The sequence below is a fragment of the Oratosquilla oratoria genome, unplaced genomic scaffold, assembly GCF_046742065.1.
Source record: "Oratosquilla oratoria isolate Oo_2021 unplaced genomic scaffold, ASM4674206v1 SCAFFOLD239, whole genome shotgun sequence".
In the NCBI taxonomy this organism is placed as follows: Eukaryota; Metazoa; Arthropoda; class Malacostraca; order Stomatopoda; family Squillidae; genus Oratosquilla; species Oratosquilla oratoria.
The window spans coordinates 75,375-91,971 of record NW_027467591.1 but is presented as its reverse complement, the minus strand read 5'-3'; the positions used below and the strand labels follow the sequence as shown (position 1 = coordinate 91,971).

General features: G+C 38.6%; 2 protein-coding genes across 2 annotated transcripts in view; one reads left to right on the top strand and one right to left on the bottom strand.

The window, feature by feature from the left end:
• Positions 1–3,760, bottom strand: part of LOC143022946 (guanine nucleotide-exchange factor SEC12) — a 30,992-nt gene extending 27,232 nt beyond the window's left edge. The window contains exons 1-2 of the mRNA XM_076181366.1: positions 3,595–3,760; positions 2,179–2,419 (exon numbers count right to left, since the gene is read on the bottom strand). Coding sequence (XP_076037481.1) covers positions 2,179–2,419; positions 3,595–3,729 — 376 coding nt within the window. The 5' untranslated portion in view covers positions 3,730–3,760. The remainder of the gene's footprint in view (positions 1–2,178; positions 2,420–3,594) is intronic.
• Positions 3,761–7,021: 3,261 nt separating this feature from the next.
• On the top strand, positions 7,022–15,819 carry LOC143022945 (calcium and integrin-binding family member 2-like). The gene is made up of 6 exons (XM_076181365.1): positions 7,022–7,165; positions 7,794–7,828; positions 8,371–8,488; positions 11,984–12,134; positions 14,712–14,818; positions 14,908–15,819. The coding sequence occupies exons 1-6, from the start codon at positions 7,115–7,117 to the stop codon at positions 15,016–15,018; spliced, it is 573 nt and encodes a 190-aa protein (XP_076037480.1). The 5' UTR covers positions 7,022–7,114; the 3' UTR covers positions 15,019–15,819.
• Positions 15,820–16,597: the final 778 nt, after the last annotated feature.

The window sequence follows — 16,597 nt, the reverse complement described above, 5'->3', positions numbered from 1 at the left end:
GAGGGTTTTGATTAAGAGGATTAGGAGAGGAACAGAGGGGGTAATTAGTGAGGAACAGTGTGGGTTTCGGACAGGTAGGGGTTGCATGGATCAGATTTTTGTGGTCAGGCAGATATGTGAGAAAGCTATAGGAAAAGGCTTATGACAGGGTAGATAGTAAGTCACTGTGGGAGGTGTTGCAGATATATGGGATAGGAGGAAAGCTGTTAAGAGCCATCAAGAGTTTTTAAGAGAGTAGTAAAGCCTGTGATAGAATTGGAAATAGAGAGAGTGAGTGGTTTGAGATAAAGGTGGGACTAGCCAGGGATGTGTTGTTGCCTTAGCTGTTCAATTTATACATGGATGGGGTGGTGCAAGAGGTAAATGCAAGGGTCATGGGCCAGGGACTGGAGATAAGGTAGTTGTTTGCTGATGACACTGCACTTGTAGCAGGATCATAGGAGGGATTAAGGAAGTTAGTGATGGATTTTGGGAAGGTGTACAAGGGATATGGCAGCAAATTGGAAGAGAGTATTAAGAGAGAAAGACTGGAGGAAGTGGATAGCTTTAGATACTTGGGTGCAAATGTGGCAGGAAAGGGAGGAGTGGAGGTAGAATGTAGATTGAGAGAAACAAGAAAATGCCTTGGGGGATTAGAAAAAGTAATGAGAAATAGGCATTTGGTAATGGATGCTAAGAGGATATTATAGGAAGGAGTGATTGTGCTGAGAGCACTGTATGGGGCAGAAACATGGAACATAATAGAAGAAGAGTTTAAATGTGTTTGAGATGAAATGCCTGAGAAGTATGGTAGGGGTTACTAGGCTGGATAGAGTGAGAAACAAGGAGGTGAGGAGAGCAAGGGTGGAAAGGGAGATAGGGTTGATGAAAGAGTATTGGGGTGGTTTGGACAAATGGAAAGAGTGAAGAAAGCTTAGTAAAAGAGGTGTGGAAGGAAGAGGTGGAGGGAGTGAACATGACGGGGCAACCAAGGACGAGATGGATGGATAAGGTAAAAGGGGCACTGGGAAAGAGGCGAATGTCTGTTGAGGAAAGAAGGGAGAAGACAAGATAGGGACGAGTGAAGAATGGTTGTGTATGGATGATGCTGTGATGCATGGGAAAGGATAGGGGATGGGGGAGTATGTGTGAATGATATTTGATGCAGGCCAAAGATATTTCTCCCAGTCTTCTCTTTTTCTGTACGAGGGGACGGAGAGGGGGAGGTTGCTGATTAAATGAAGTGGCCTTGCTGTGGATGTGCTTTGTTTTGCTACATTGTTTCTGACCCTGGGCAGTGGGTAAGATGCAGGGATGACCCATTATCCAGGAGGAGCCAAGATAAGAGGGAGGGAGGGGGGTGAATGGGAATGGAGTACAGTATGCAGGGATGGAATGGGTGGGGAGTGGATTGTATGCCTTTGTTTTTGGCTACCTCTCTTGTAAGAGGGAAAAAGCCATTGGTATATGTATATAGTAAGGCCCCAACCTTTTCTGGCTTGAGGCACCCTTGCCAAGCCTTTCAGAAGTCCTCAGCACCCTCATTAGAAAATCTAAATTCTAGTTCGTCAGTATTTTGTTGATTCACCATCAGTGTAACAAAATGTTGTCCCTGGATAATATGAAAATACTCGTCTTTACAATGATGCTGATTTAATGAACCAAAATGGATGACAGAGAGAGCCTGTAATATGAAAATTATTTTTGGCCTGAATTTTGGCGGCACCCTTTGGTGCTGCGGCACGCCGGCTGGGAACCACTGTGGTAAAGTATTAAGATGGATGGATATGGTGAATGGAGCTTTGAGTACAAGGGGAATGTCTATTGAGCAGGGAAAGGAGAGGGCAGGAGTTAGGTTTGAGTGGAAAATGGTTGTGAATGGAAAATAAATCGACACATCCCTAAGACATTTCTACTTGTCTTCTCTATTTTTGCATGAGGATACAAGGAGAAAAGGTCACTGTGTAAGTGATTTGGAGGGCACTGCTATGGATATGCTGTGTCCTGCTGCATTTCTTCTGACTTGAGCAGTGAGCAGGTGATAGAGATGACCCTTCATTCACTACGAGTTAAGATAAAGGGAAACAACTGACAAGCAGGAGTGACATGGGTGGGGATGGGTACTTGGCTGGCTATATCCTTTATAAGGGGGAAGAACCCTTTTGGTTTATAAAACAGAACTATGGTGCTGCTTCTTACTAGAATTTTCAGGCATCAGAGTTGAAGTTACTGTCTTCAGTTCTGGGCTGAGACGAAGCAAGGAACACCGCTGGTTGTGTCCTATGGCGACTGAAGCCGACCGGGCAGTTGTCTTGTCTGTGGCAGCAGTAATGTGCTCTGACCATGCTGCCATGCTCATTATACATTCATCATCAGCATCATGGAACAGCACACGCTCACCCTTAGTCTGTTCTCCAGTGTGGAACAGCTCGTAAACATCCTGTGGAGCAAAATACAAATTTAGGTTTAAGAAAGAAATAAGCAAGAACTGGTTTACCAAGAGAGTGGTTAATAAACTGAATCAACCTAGTAAAAATTTAGAAATCACTGAAACAATTGGTTGTTTTAAGGGAACACTAGACAATTTTATGAAAAGGGATAAAAGGTGGAACTGCCTTGTGTAAGCCTTATGGTCTCTTGCTATCTTCTCCATTCTTATATTCTTATAATGATAGAGATAGCGATTGTCTCTTCATTACCACCAGGCACTGTAAATATACAAGGGATGAAGAGTAAGTCAGTGGTTATTCATTACCTTGCAGATAAAACAAATTCCAAGGTTGGATTTGTGCAATGCAGTCATTCCATAGAAATATATAGATCTTTAAAATGAAGAAAAAATAAAATAAAAATGCATTTATGTGTTACTGGAACAAAACTAAAATAAGAGTAGGCTATTTCTGCTGCCATACCCTATCTTGATATTTTATCAGTAAATATGACCTACATCAAATTATAAAAAAAGATGGCTGTTCTCCATTATTATATAATAGTGTGTCTGGTTAATTATATATTTCTTCTATAGTTTGGTTGAATAAAGGTTTAAAATATTCATTAGCTTACATTAATGTCATTATCATAATTTACCATTTCTCTTCACAATTTTTCTTCATAATAATTGTTCTCTTATGCAAAAATTCTCAAAAAACGAGTTAAGTTTGTACACATAGGAAAGTAAAAGGTTGCTTGGTTATCTGCTTTATATAATCACCTGCCAATTTCCAATTACTATTTCAACTTAATGTCAATTATGAAAACACTTTAACTATTAGGTCACTTTGAGATTATACCACATCTTAAGTCTTTAAAAGTCATAAACTTCTCATCTGCTGAGGAACTTATTGATATCTTCGGTAAAAATTATTCAAGAACATTTTCAAGAGTTGATCAGTGCTGAAATGCTTAACGAGCAAAAAAAAAATTCTGAATGCAATTCTTTATGGCTCTATCAAAAGGACATTGGATTCGTGATAGATAACACATTTATCATGCACCTACATAATATACTAATGATTTCATCAAGCTGCCTTCGAGCAAAACATAACCATCAATACAAATCGACCTTCAAGATGGGTTCATTCGGTACCGCAACATTCGGTAATTTCTTTTACTTACAAATCCATTCCGAATTCCTGTTTTGGCCCCACCTCCTCCTCCTCCTACTAAGACGTGTCTTCCTGATATCACATTTAGTGCATAAGGTGGATATGCCAAATTGGCCACAGTTTCACACTTTTGTCCTGACGGCATCTTCTCGAGTCAGCTGATTAGGATAACAAACACGTCAAAACGTCAAACACTCTGTCATTAACTAGTAGCCATAAATTCTACAATACAGAAAATTTATACGCAATTAAATGATTAGTTTACATTATTTTGTAAATTATATTAAAGTTATCGTGTTTCATTTTTATTAATTATATATTTTAGTACATATTTTTTCTCTATGCAATCTCATAATTATTGGCCAACATTATGCAGTGTCCCGTAGGCCTACTTATTGGATACAAAATTGAAATTTGGTTTTAGTAACCCGTCTCAATATTTTCATTTTCAATTTGTTAAGGTGAGAGTGCATTACACTTGTTAATTGCACTATTTGCTGTGCTTTATCATTTCAGTGGTTTCCGTGCCCTTGGTATAACACTTTTTGAACGTGTTCTTTGAATTTTACAATTACAATAAATTACAGAACTAAACCATGCCGAAAAGAGACCTTCGTATTCATAACGGGATATGATGCAAATAATGATGTCATCAATATAAAATAAAAAGTAAATAACAAAATATAAATACCTCTTTGTGCATTTGAACGAGGCAATTAAATCCTTCGATTTCCTTATTACAAGGGAATCAGCCTAACAGTTTCCAAGATTCCGCCAAAATCGCCATTGGATGATAGGACCAATGGGTGAGTGGGCCTTTCGAGGTTGTTCTTAAACTTCCTTTCATTAAATAAAAACGCTTGACGGCAGTTGTAATAAACGATCAAAGTCGCCAAACATGACTGACGGATAGATAGATAGACTTTATTTGGCAATAAATCAATGTACATGAAGTGCAAATAATGACAAGAACACATAGTTCGAAATAATAAATGTAAATTGCCGAGGATCATAGTTTCAAGGCCAGATCAAAACAGCGTTTTTTATTAACCAGGATTGCTGAAATAACTTAGCAGTTGCTGGGAAGTGCTAAATGCATGGCGGCAAAATATCTTTCCTGTGTTCTTTTCTTTTTCTCGGGTTTTATTCTTCCTTTTGTCAACAAGGATGCCACTTTGTTTTAGTTTTGAGGAGACAAAATAAATCATCAAGCAGTACTTCACGTCACTTTTATCCTTCTAGTAATCAAATGTTAATCAGATTTAGTGGAAGTAGGTAGAAACAACTTTGCCAACCGTGTAGTTAATGAATGGAATAAACTTCCTGCACAGGTAGTGCAATGTAGTTCAGTTCGAAGCTTTAAGAATCATTTACATAAACAACTGAGCAAGACGCTGTAATGATTATAATTTATTTTACATTATTTGGTTTTGTTTTGTTATCATTTATGTTTGATTTTCAATTATTATTAGTTATGTGAATTTATTATTATTTGATATTTACCTGTTTGTTTATTATTTAATTATACCTATGCATTTATTTATGTATTTTATTTGTTATTTGCATTATTATAGTTTTTATTTATTAATTTATTGTCATTATGATTTTTTAGCATTCGACCTAGATATGGACCAAAAGGTCTCCTGTCGGCATGCTCCGCCTTTGTAAATCCTTTGACTGCCTACACCTGACTACAGGAATGATTAAATGCAACACTATTGATTTCTGAATTGTTTAATTTTACCCATGTTGCTAGAATGTATGTAGAGTACACCACAGCAATAAATAAAAAATAAACAAGTAGATAAATTAATATACAAATAAGAATTATAAATATAGAACTAATGTCTTATCTACCAATGATCTGGTTAATTAACAGTGGATTTGATGAAAACAAGAATAGTATAGAAACCTTATCGGTGAGGATTGTAATTGGTTAACGTGTAATTGGTATAAGTCTGGTGTAGTCTTATCTTTGGAACCAGTTCTCCGCAGCATTTCCATTCAAAAACGAATGCAGATCACTTTTTATATCTTTGACCTCACCTCCTCACCTCCTCGGGGCAATATTCTCTCCCAAGGACAGAAACGTTGGTTATAAATGAAAATGTATTATTTTGTTTTCGTGGTACCTTCTCCACCTCCAAGCCTCCGCATTACCCTCCAGTTTGTTTATTTACCCGCTCAGTGTGCCTACGTCACGTCGCACATGTTCCAGGCCACGCCCAAATGTCGCGTGACAATGCCATGCTATCCTCTCATCTTCCTCTTCCTACATAAATATAATTTCCTCTGCTATCCCTATATAATTTTCGTTCTTTGTTATTTAAAATTTTCCTCATTCTTTTCCCATTTTTCGAAGTTTTCGGTTGAAGCTCAACGCCTAGACATATCTATCCATAATCCTCATTCCCCCTTTCCCCGTCCCCTTCCACAACCCCTCTCTTTCCCTTCCCCTTTCCCCTCCCTTCAACCCCTTTCCCGTCCCCTTCCACATCCCTCTCCATGTCCTCTTCCACCTCTCCCCCTCCTCGTCTTCCACTTTTCCTCTCCTCCATCCCCTCTTTCTTCTCTCCCTTTGGGTGTGGCACGCAATGGAGGGAATGAGGGGTGGGGTGGTGGTGGTGGCATTGGTTAGTGATAGGGTGTGGTCAACATAGTGGCAGTGGTAGTAGTGGTGGTTACAAAATAGTGATGGTGGCAGGTGGGAGTAGTGGTGTCAGAAATGATCACGTGAGCGGGGTAGATGATTGTGGTGATTATATATATATATATATATATATATATATATATATATATGTGTGTGTGTGTGTGTGTGTGTATGTATATATGTGTGTGTATGTATATACAAATATAAGTATAGCTTCAAATTTCACTGGCTGGAAATCCGCTGCCCCTTGGTGTTTGACAACGCTTCTCAGGCTCGCCAATACATCTAAGAAAATACGATGAGATTCTTATCCATGTTGTATTAGCGTGGGGTTGTTTCTGTCATCAGCTTATAGTAATAGGAGGGGATCAGTCACCGGTTGTCAGTTCTTCGTATATGAAAAGGTGAAGGAAATTTAGTTCAAATTAATAGAAACGTCTCGGGTCCAGCACAGGGATCGAGCACAAGCCCCTCGGGGCTGCACCTTATGTCCGTCTAGCAGGAACTTGTCGTTGGTCACACAATTATCATTATTGTCATTATTATTATTATTTTCATCATTGTTATTATTTTCTTTCTTAATATTCCTGTTTACTAATCCCAATTTTCAATGTTTGGCAGTCTGACCTACATAAAATTGATGATATGCAAAAAATAGAAGAAAATTGCATTTTGATAAGTTGCAATAACCAAAAAGAAAACAGAACCTCTAGGAAAGAAAACGTGTATAAGGTGAAAATATTAAAAATAAACAAATTATAGCTACCTGGCACCAGTCGGCAGAGTTGGGCTCGGCTGACGCGGGAATAGCGAGCGTGAGGGAGTGTGCGTTCGAGTGTCGGCTGGAAGTGAACCAATTTCGCCTCTTTTCGACCTCAAGATGGGAAATAAAGTGGTCGCTCTCACCGAGGAGCAGATCGAAGAATATCAGGTAGGCAGCGAGATGGTATTAGTAACTGGTGTTGTAATTCCTTTCGTCATAAAGTTAACTCAAATGAAAATAAACTTTTGTTTTTAAATTTTGCAGTTCTTTATTCAATGTATCTTATTTTGCTCAAGCAACCAGTATGATCCGATTTAAATCTCTAACTGCTACTGCTGATGGTCACTTGCCCTAGATTTCGAAAACATGGCATCTAAGCATTGTTATTGATTACTTTAGCAAATGGCATGCAATTTTATTTGGCTACTTCATTCGTTTATTTATATATTCGTGTATTCAATAGTGCATTTATTCTCTTTGTGTATCTATTCATCTGTCTACATTCATCTATCAATTCATTTACTCGTCTATTTGGTAATACTAGTAGACTTGTATACACGTCCTATCCTTGCCAACCGTCTTCAGGAATCTGTTATTCTAGGAAACCCTCCATCTATTCGGTCAGATTTCCATCAAGTCCACCTATACATTGCAATAAATCCATATTAATATTTTTGGATGAAAATAATCATGCTGATAGTGGTATTGATCGAAAATGGTGTATTTTATTTATATATCGTGACAGCGATACTGTCGTCTCAATTTACCCACTTGCCTTCTCCTCCTCCTCCTTAAGGCCTGCACCTACCTCTCGCGGAAGGACATCCTCAGGTGAGTCCAACAACAGTTATTTTAGGACTTCCTGGGGCCTCTTGGGACTTCCTAGGACACATTTAAGACTTTCTATGGCCTCCTAGGATTTTCTATGGCCTCATAGGACTTCCTAAGTCCTCCTAGGATCATTTGGACTAGACCACCCTCTATCACGGGATTGGTGCTCGCGCGAAGGAAAGACTGGGTTGGTTATGTAATACACATAATTTTACATAAACCTAATGTAATTAATATCCCTTGTTAGGGTTTGAATTAGAAACTTACTAATTTTTCATTGTGTCCATATTCAACAGGTTGAAATGAATTTGTAAAATTGTAAAAACAGTAAAAAGAAAAAAAGAAAATGTGAGCAAGTGTTAGAATTGTAAAAATAGTAAAAAAAAATGTAAATTGTAAAAAATGTAAAAAATAGAATTGTATAAAACTGTAAACATAGTAAAAAGTAAGGTGTGAAAGAAAGAGAGAGAGATATGAGGTCCTCCTTCGTCAGGATGCAAATAACATGACCCTCCTCCTCCTCCTCCTGCTCCTCTTTGCAGGGCCCACCGCCGGTTCCGCGAGTTGGCGCCGGAGAGGATCCCGGCCGCCCTCAGCCGTGAGGACGCGGCCACTCTGACCCTGCCCTTCGCCGCCTTCGACACGCTGGCCGAACTCAAGGTAAAAGTCGCCGCAAGGTCCTCTTCCATTTCCACCAGATTCGTCTAGTTTAGATGTACAGGTATACACACACACGTATATATATATATGTATATATATATATATATATATATATATATATATATATATATATATATACATAAATATATATGTATATATATGTATATGTATATATATATATATATATATATATATATATATATATACATACACACACGCATACATACATACATATATATATATATATATATGTGTGTGTGTGTGTGTGTGTGTGTGTGTGTGTGTGTGTGTGTGTGTGTGTATCTGTGTGTGTGCGTGTGTATTTACCTAGTTGTGTTTACCTAGTTGTATCTTACGGGAAGGGGAGCTATGCTCGTGGGGTCCCGTCTTTGTATCTCGCAGTGTCTAGTTTGCTCTTAAATTCGTGTATGTTTTTTGGACACTTGTTTTGTCCAGTTTGTTCCAGAAGTCTACCACTCTGTGTGGATTTTTTCAGGTCTCTTCTATAATTATAATTATTATTATTATTATTATTATTATTATTATTATTATTATTATTATTATTACTTTTTATGTCCTCGTGTTTCTCTTGTCCCAATTTAGTAAGTCCTCTCTATCAAGGACTTTCGTGCCTTTCATGATTCTGTAGATGGTCAGTAGGTCACCTCTTTCTCTTCTTTGTTCCAAAGTCGGTAATTTCAATTTAGCCAGTCTCTCCTCATATGACAGGTTTGAAAGTGCTGGGGCCATTTTCGTGGTTGCTCTCTGGATTCTTTCAATTTTCTTTATATTCTTTTTTGGTACTGGGTGACCATAGTGTCGCAGCATACTCCAGTCTAGGCCTTATTAGTGTGACTAATATTTTTTTAACCATTTCTTCGTCTAAATAGGTAAAAGCCACCTTTATTGATCTTAGCAAGTTGTAGGATTCTCTGACAATTTTGTTTATTTGTTTATCAGGGGACAAGTCATTTGAGATAATTACTCCCAGGTCTTTTTCAGATCCCACTTTCTTCACTTCCTTTGTTCCAATTGTATATTGTCCTGATATATATATATATATATATATATATATATATATTTTTGAACTCCATTATGCTACATTTCTTAATGTTGAAGTCTACTTCCCACTTCTGACTCCATTTCCAAACCTTGTTTAGGTCTCTCTGTAGTGATTCACAATCCGTTTCAGTTTTCACTTTCCTCAACAATTTAGCATCGTCTGCAAAGAAGCTCATGTAACATTCCACATCTTCATCCATGTCATTCACATAAATAGCGAACATTATTGGAGCCAATACTGATCCCTGTGGAACTCCACTAATCACCTCCTCCCAACCTGAACACTTTTCTCTGAGCACTACTCTCATTTTTCTACCATGCAGGAAACCCTCCATCCAGTTTAGTAGGTTACCTTGTATCCCTCCTATGTTTTCATTTTCTAATATTTTTGTGGTACTTTGTCGAAGGCTTTTTGTAAGTCTAGGAAAGCACAATCAGCCCATCCATCCCTTTCTTGTATTATATCTATTAGTCTTGAGTAGAAACAGATTAAATTTGTAGCACATGATCTTCCCTGTCTGAATCCAAATTGTCTCGAGTTTATTATATTGTTTTTTCAGGTGTTTTATTCATCTATTCTCGATAAAAAAAAATCACAAAAATTGGCTACAGTGCTGGTATGGGAAACAGGTCTGTAATTAGTTGGTTCTTCTTTGTTTCCTCCTTTATATATTGGTACAATGTTGGCATTTTTCCAGTCTTTTGGTATTTTTCCTTCTCTAAGTGAGTAACTTATTAAGTATTTTGTCCATTAGATCTTCTTTACATTCTTTTAGTATCCAATTTGTAGTTCCGTCTGGGCCGTGTGATTTCCTAACGTCAAGATTCGTTAATTGATCCATTATTTCTTTTTATGTTATTGTTATTTCCCTCATGGGGGGAGATTGCACTTCACTTCCTTCGTCCCAGTGCTGTACTTTTTCTCTAGTGAAAACCGACTTGAAGTGACTGCTCATGACTTCAGCTATTTCTAGATCTTCTGTGTATTCTGTATTTCCGTGGCGTAGTTTCATTATTTCATGTTTATTTTTAAGTTTACCATTCACATATCTATAGAGTAGTTTGGGTTGGTTTTTACATTTTTCTATTATGTCTTTTATGCAGTTCATTTTTTCCTCTCTGCGTACTTTTACACATTCATTTCTATGGTTGATATATGTTTGCCATTTTCCAGGTTTTTTATCTTTTCTCCATTTTTCCAAGCTTTATCTCTTCTATCTTTTGTCTCACTGCATCTTCTGTTGAACCAGCATTTAATGTACATCTTCTCTTGTTTCTGTCTTTTCTGTCTGTCTTGGTACGTATTTATTCACTCCTTCATTATAGATTTCCAACAAGATCGTCCATTTCTCTTCCACTTTTGTCTCCTCAATGTAGAATTTTTCCTAATTTGCATTTTGAAAGAATTTCTTAAGTTTCCCAAAGTCCGTTTTGTTGTACATCAATCTTCCTTTTCTGTATTTCTCATTTCTTCCCATACAAATTTCTTCCTTTAGTTCAACCTCTATTAGTATGTGGTCACTCTTTCCAAATGGTGTCTTGTATTCGATTTTACCCACAATTTTATGTTCTGTTGTAAATATTAAATCCAGTCTTGACGGTTCTTCATTACTTCTGTATCTGGTATTTTCATTTACTCATTTTGTCATTGTATGTTCTATGGTCACATTGTGTGTGTGTGTGTGTGTGTGTGTGTGTGTGTGTGTGTGTGTGTGTATTCACCTTGGTCTTTGGATCGCGTGTTGGACTCGTGATCGACAGCTATTTCCCTCCCGGAAGAGAGCTCAGAGCTCGTATGACCGATCTATGGGTAATGCTATGACCTTACACACACACACACACACACACACACACACACACACACACACACACACACACACACACACACACACACACACACACACACACACACACACACACACACACACACACACACACACACACACACACACCCAACTCCCCGCCCACGAGAGTCGGAGTAACGACCCGAAGCGCAGCGATACCGAAATAATTTCGGCCCTGGGCAGGATTCGAACCAGGTACTGCCGCACCTCCGTACTGGCAATCCAGTACTCTATCAACCGCGCCACCGAGTCGTTCGTGTGTGTGTGTGTGTGTGTGTGTAGTATGTAAAATTATAGTTTGTAGAAATAATCGAAATCCGAGAATGTTGCGTGACGTCACAACTGGAGACCAGCCAATCAAAAGAAGAGATATGACATCACGACTGAGGACCAGCTAATCAGAAGAAGCGACATGACGTTATGACTGACGACCTGGCAATCGGAAGAAAAGGCAACGTCATGTCACAAATTGTTTACTGTGATATAGAATGATTGAATTATGTTATTTTGTTGAACAGAATGTTAAGTTATTGAACGATAAACAGCTAAATGTTGAAAAATGACGAGCAAGCTTTTTTCCCTTCTTCAGGAGAACCCTTTCCGTAGGAGGATCTGCGAAGTCTTCTCCGGTGACATGTGCACCGCCAGCCTCTCCTTCGACCAGTTCCTCGAAATGTTCTCAGTTTTCTGCAACCACTGCCCAAGGGATATCAAGGCCGCCTACGCCTTCAGGATCTACGGTAAATTTCGTCATGAGTTGGTATACATGTCTTTACGACGAGTCACTTGAGGTCTCAGGCGTTGTTTACAGTGCCTCGTGAGAGTGTGCGTTTCTCTTACCTATTTATCTAGTTTATTTAGTCTATAACTATTTAGGTACTGAGTGAATTAAATTTATTTGAATTATTTTTTATTTATAATGTTATTGACAGAAAAAAACGAAAATAATAAGAAATATTTTGGAAAGAAATTAAGAGAGGAAGAGAAGGCGAATCAAGTAGAGAAGAAAAGGTAAAAGGTGCAGATGGAGACAGGATAATGGAGGAGATGGCAGTGAGAGGAAGGTGGGCAGAGTATTTTAGGGAGTTGCTAAATGTGAAGGAGGACAGGGAGGGAAAGGTAGTTGCCGTGGGAAGTGCTAAGAAAATGACCGTGATGAGTGAGGAAAATGGAGGAGAAATAAAGAAAGATAAAGTGAAGGCAGCTGTTAAGACGATGAGAGCAGGTAAGGCACCTGGGTTGGATGGATGCCATGCGGAATGTCTGAAAAAAGGAGGATCGGTGATGGTGGACTGGCTGGTGAGGCTGTTTAATGTTTGTTTAAGAGAGAGTAGAGTGCCGGAGGACTGGAGGAGTCCCTATATAGCTCCATTTTACAAGGGGAAAGGGAACAAGTGTGAGTGAAGTAGTTTCAGAGGAATCAGCTTCTTAAGTGTAGTTGGGAAGGCTTATAGGAGGGTCTTGATTGAGAGAATTAGGAGAGGAAGAGAGGGAGTAATTGGTGAGGAATAGTGTGGGTTTAGGACAGGTAGGGGTTGCGTAGATCAGATTTTTGTGGTAAGACAGATATATGAGAAAGCTATAGGAAAAGGTAAGGATGTAATATGGGCTTTTGTGGATATGGAAAGGGCTTATGATAGGGTAGACAGAAAGGCACTGTGTGAGGTATTGCAGATATATGGGATAAGAGGAAAGCTGTTCAGAGTAGTCAAAAGTTTTTACGGGAGTAGTAGAGCTTGTGTTAAGATTAGAAATGGAGATAGTGAATGGTTTGAGGTAAAGGTGGGACTTCGTCAGGGATGTGTTATGTCGCCCTGGCTGTTCAATTTATACATGGATGGCGTACTGCGAGAGGTATATGCAAAGGTGGTGGGTCAGGGATTGGAGATGGTTAAAGAAAATGGAGGAAAAAAGGAGGTAAGGCAGATGTTTTTTGCTGATGACACTACGCTTGTAGCAGGATTGAGGAAGTTAGTGACAAAGTTTGGAAAGGTCTGCGAAAGAAGGAAGTTGAAGATAAATGTGGGTAAAAGTAAGGTGATGAGATGTACAAGGGTGGCAGCAGACTGAAAGTGAATATTAAGGGAGAGAGACTGGAGGAAGTGGATGGTTTTAGATACTTGGGTGCGAATGTGGCAGGGAAGGGAGGACTGAAGGTGGAGGTAGAATGTAGATTGAGAGAAGCGAGCAAATGTCTTGGTGGATTAAAAAGTTTAATGAGAAATAGACATTTGGGGATGGATGCTAAGAGGAGATTGTGTGAAGGAGTGATTGTGCCTACGGCACTGTATGGGGCAGGAACATAAAATATAAGGGAGGAAGAGAGAAGGAGTTTGAATGTGTTTGAGATGAGGTGCCTGAGAAGTATGGTAAAGGTTACTAGGTTGGATAGAGTGAGAAATGAAGAGGTGAGGAGAAGAACGGGGGTGGAAAGAGAGTTGGGAGATAGGGTGGATGAAAGAGTATTGAGATGGTTTGGACACATGGAAAGAATGAGTGAAGAAATATTAGTAAATGAGGTGTGGAAGGTAGAGACGGAAGGAGTGAACATAAGGGGACGACCTAGTATGAGATGGATGAATGGGGTAAAAGGGGCATTGGGAAAGAGGGGAATATCTGTTGGGTAAGGACGGGAGAGGACAGAAGATAGGGGTTAATGGTGAATGGTTGTATATGGATGATGCTGTGATCCATGAGGGGGAGTGGGTGGGGGATGGGGGGTGTGAGGGAATACGTATGAGAAATAATTTGACGCAGCCCAAAGTGATTTCTTCCCGTCTTCTCCTTTTCTGCACGAGGGGACGGAGAGGGGGAGGTCGCCGATTTAATGAAGCGGCCTTGCTGTGAATATGCTGTCTTGCGACACTGCTCAGAAGCAGTGGACAAGATGCAGGGATGACCCGTCATCTAGGAGGTGCCAAGAGGGAGGGAATAGGGTAGAGGGGAGTGGAGTATGTAGGGGATGGAATGGGTGGGAGTGGTTTTTATGCCTTTGTTTTTTGGCTACCTCCCTTGTAAAGGGGAAAAAGCCTTTTGGTATATGTATGTACCGTGTGTATACTTTTATATCATTTTGTTATTTATTTATTATATATTTATTGGTTATTTAATTACTTATTTATTTATTCATTTTATTTATTTCTTTATCCTTTTAATAGATCACAACAATCAAATGATAAACAAGTTGTTTTTGTTTACAGCTGTGTTCAAGAAATGTTAGTCTATTACAAAAGAAAAAAAACATACGAATGAGTAAATATACTAATTAAGTTATTAAGAAAAATATATAAGAATTGATGTTGTGCATTTGGCAACAGATTTCGACAACGACGGTTATGTGAGTGAAGACGACTTGGCCAGAGCTGTCAAACATCTGACGCGCGACCTGCTCACGACAGAGGAACATACTACCATTGTAGCTAAGGTAAGGCATTATTTCCAGAGCAGAATGATAAAATACTTGGCTTTATAGGTTGTGTGTGTGCTTTCTAATTTCGTTTTCACCCCCTCCAGGTCCTGGAAGAATCTGATGTGGACTGTGACGGGAGAATCTCCCTCTCCGAGTTTAGTCACGTGATCCTGAAGTCTCCCGATTTCCTCAACAATTTCCACATCCGGATTTAAAAGCAGTTTCCCAGGCGTCGCGTCGTCCGGATTTCTGGATCAGCCCTGATCTCGCTTTTGTAAACAAGCCATTTGGGGTTACACTCTGGGATATTTTCCCTCCCACATCCAACTTCCAACCTCCAATTGAATAACGAAATATATTATTTCGCTTACAGAAATCTAGACTTATTTAAGAACATTTCGGCAGTATGTCTGACATTAATCACTTAGTTCATCATCCACCTTTGCCATATATGAAGGAAAGATGACTTGGTCGATATTTGGAGATTTGAAAAATCAAATATCGTTACCAAAGTATTTTTTCCTCAAACGAATTCTCAACTGTCGGTGCTGAAAGAACGTTCAATTCACGCCAGGAGGCGATAAGCTGCGACTGAAGAGAAAGAAAATTTGTTTGGAAAAGATATATGGCAACTATATTTACGTACATTCCGTGTCTAAAAGGGTTATGTCACTGAGGTTTCATGGGCTTCGCCAGCGCCGACAATTGAGTGTTCGTTTGAGTACAAACGACTTCGGTTACAATATTTGATTTTTCAAATCTCCAAATATAAAATTATTTTTATGTCATATATGGCAAAGCGGAATGATGAACTAAGATTGTAAACCTAAAGGAATGTTATACATAATGTTGAAATGATCTTAGAGAAGTCTAGATTTCTGTATGCGAAGTAATATGCTGATTATTCAAATGGGGGTTCACGGAAAAAATACCGTCTGATAACCCCTTTACACTTAAATAAAATCTTTTCGCGTCTTTCAAATTTTGTTTGACCTCACGCTACAGTAGCACCTTTTGTTTTTTCAGACAGTTTTATCCAGTTAAAGAAAAATCCCGATTTATCAAAATGTATGTAGAATAGAATAATAAATAGAATATTAAAAAATAAAGCGACTTACTAACAAAATTATATACTTTTTTTTTTTTTACATTTTATGACGTCAGAAACCTTTCGGAACCGTAAGTTCAACCAATAAAACGCAATTAATTATCTAATATGAATAATATATATATCTTTTAATATCTGAAACATATTTAACACCAATTTCTGTTTGAAAATGTAATATGATTTAGTAACAACTACAAGTGGTATAACAATTCCCATCAATCATCTGTTATGTATTACCATCGACATGATTAGAATTCTTTCCAAATAAGTAGCTTCTTCGACTTCGTACATACCGTACTAATCAATCTAATCTGGTTTAACCTAACCTTCTTTTGCATACTGTCACAAAATAGTCATGGTGCTTGCAATGTGTAGAAAAGTTATGTATATTCTACTGTATATACCAATGGTTTTTTCACCCTTAAAAGGGGGGGGGGTAGCCAGCCAAGGCAAGCAGCCATATACATACATATATATATATATATATATATATATATATATATATATGTATGTATGTATATATATATATATATATATTATACATGTCCATCATGTCCATTATACATGCACATTCCCGTCACATCCACTACCGTTTTTCCCCTCTCATCTTAGCTCCTCGTGGATGACGGGTCACCCCTCTCTCGCGCCTACTGCCCAGGTCAGAAGCAATGCAGTAAGGCACAGCA

Excerpts from the sequence above, each read along its gene's own strand:
- LOC143022945 (XM_076181365.1), top strand. The coding sequence starts at position 7,115 with ATGGGAAATAAAGTGGTCGCTCTCACCGAGGAGCAGATCGAAGAATAT. Across the intron at positions 7,829-8,370 it reads TCGCGGAAGGACATCCTCAG|GGCCCACCGCCGGTTCCGCG; the intron begins GTGAGTCCAACA and ends TCCTCTTTGCAG. Across the intron at positions 12,135-14,711 it reads CTACGCCTTCAGGATCTACG|ATTTCGACAACGACGGTTAT; the intron begins GTAAATTTCGTC and ends ATTTGGCAACAG.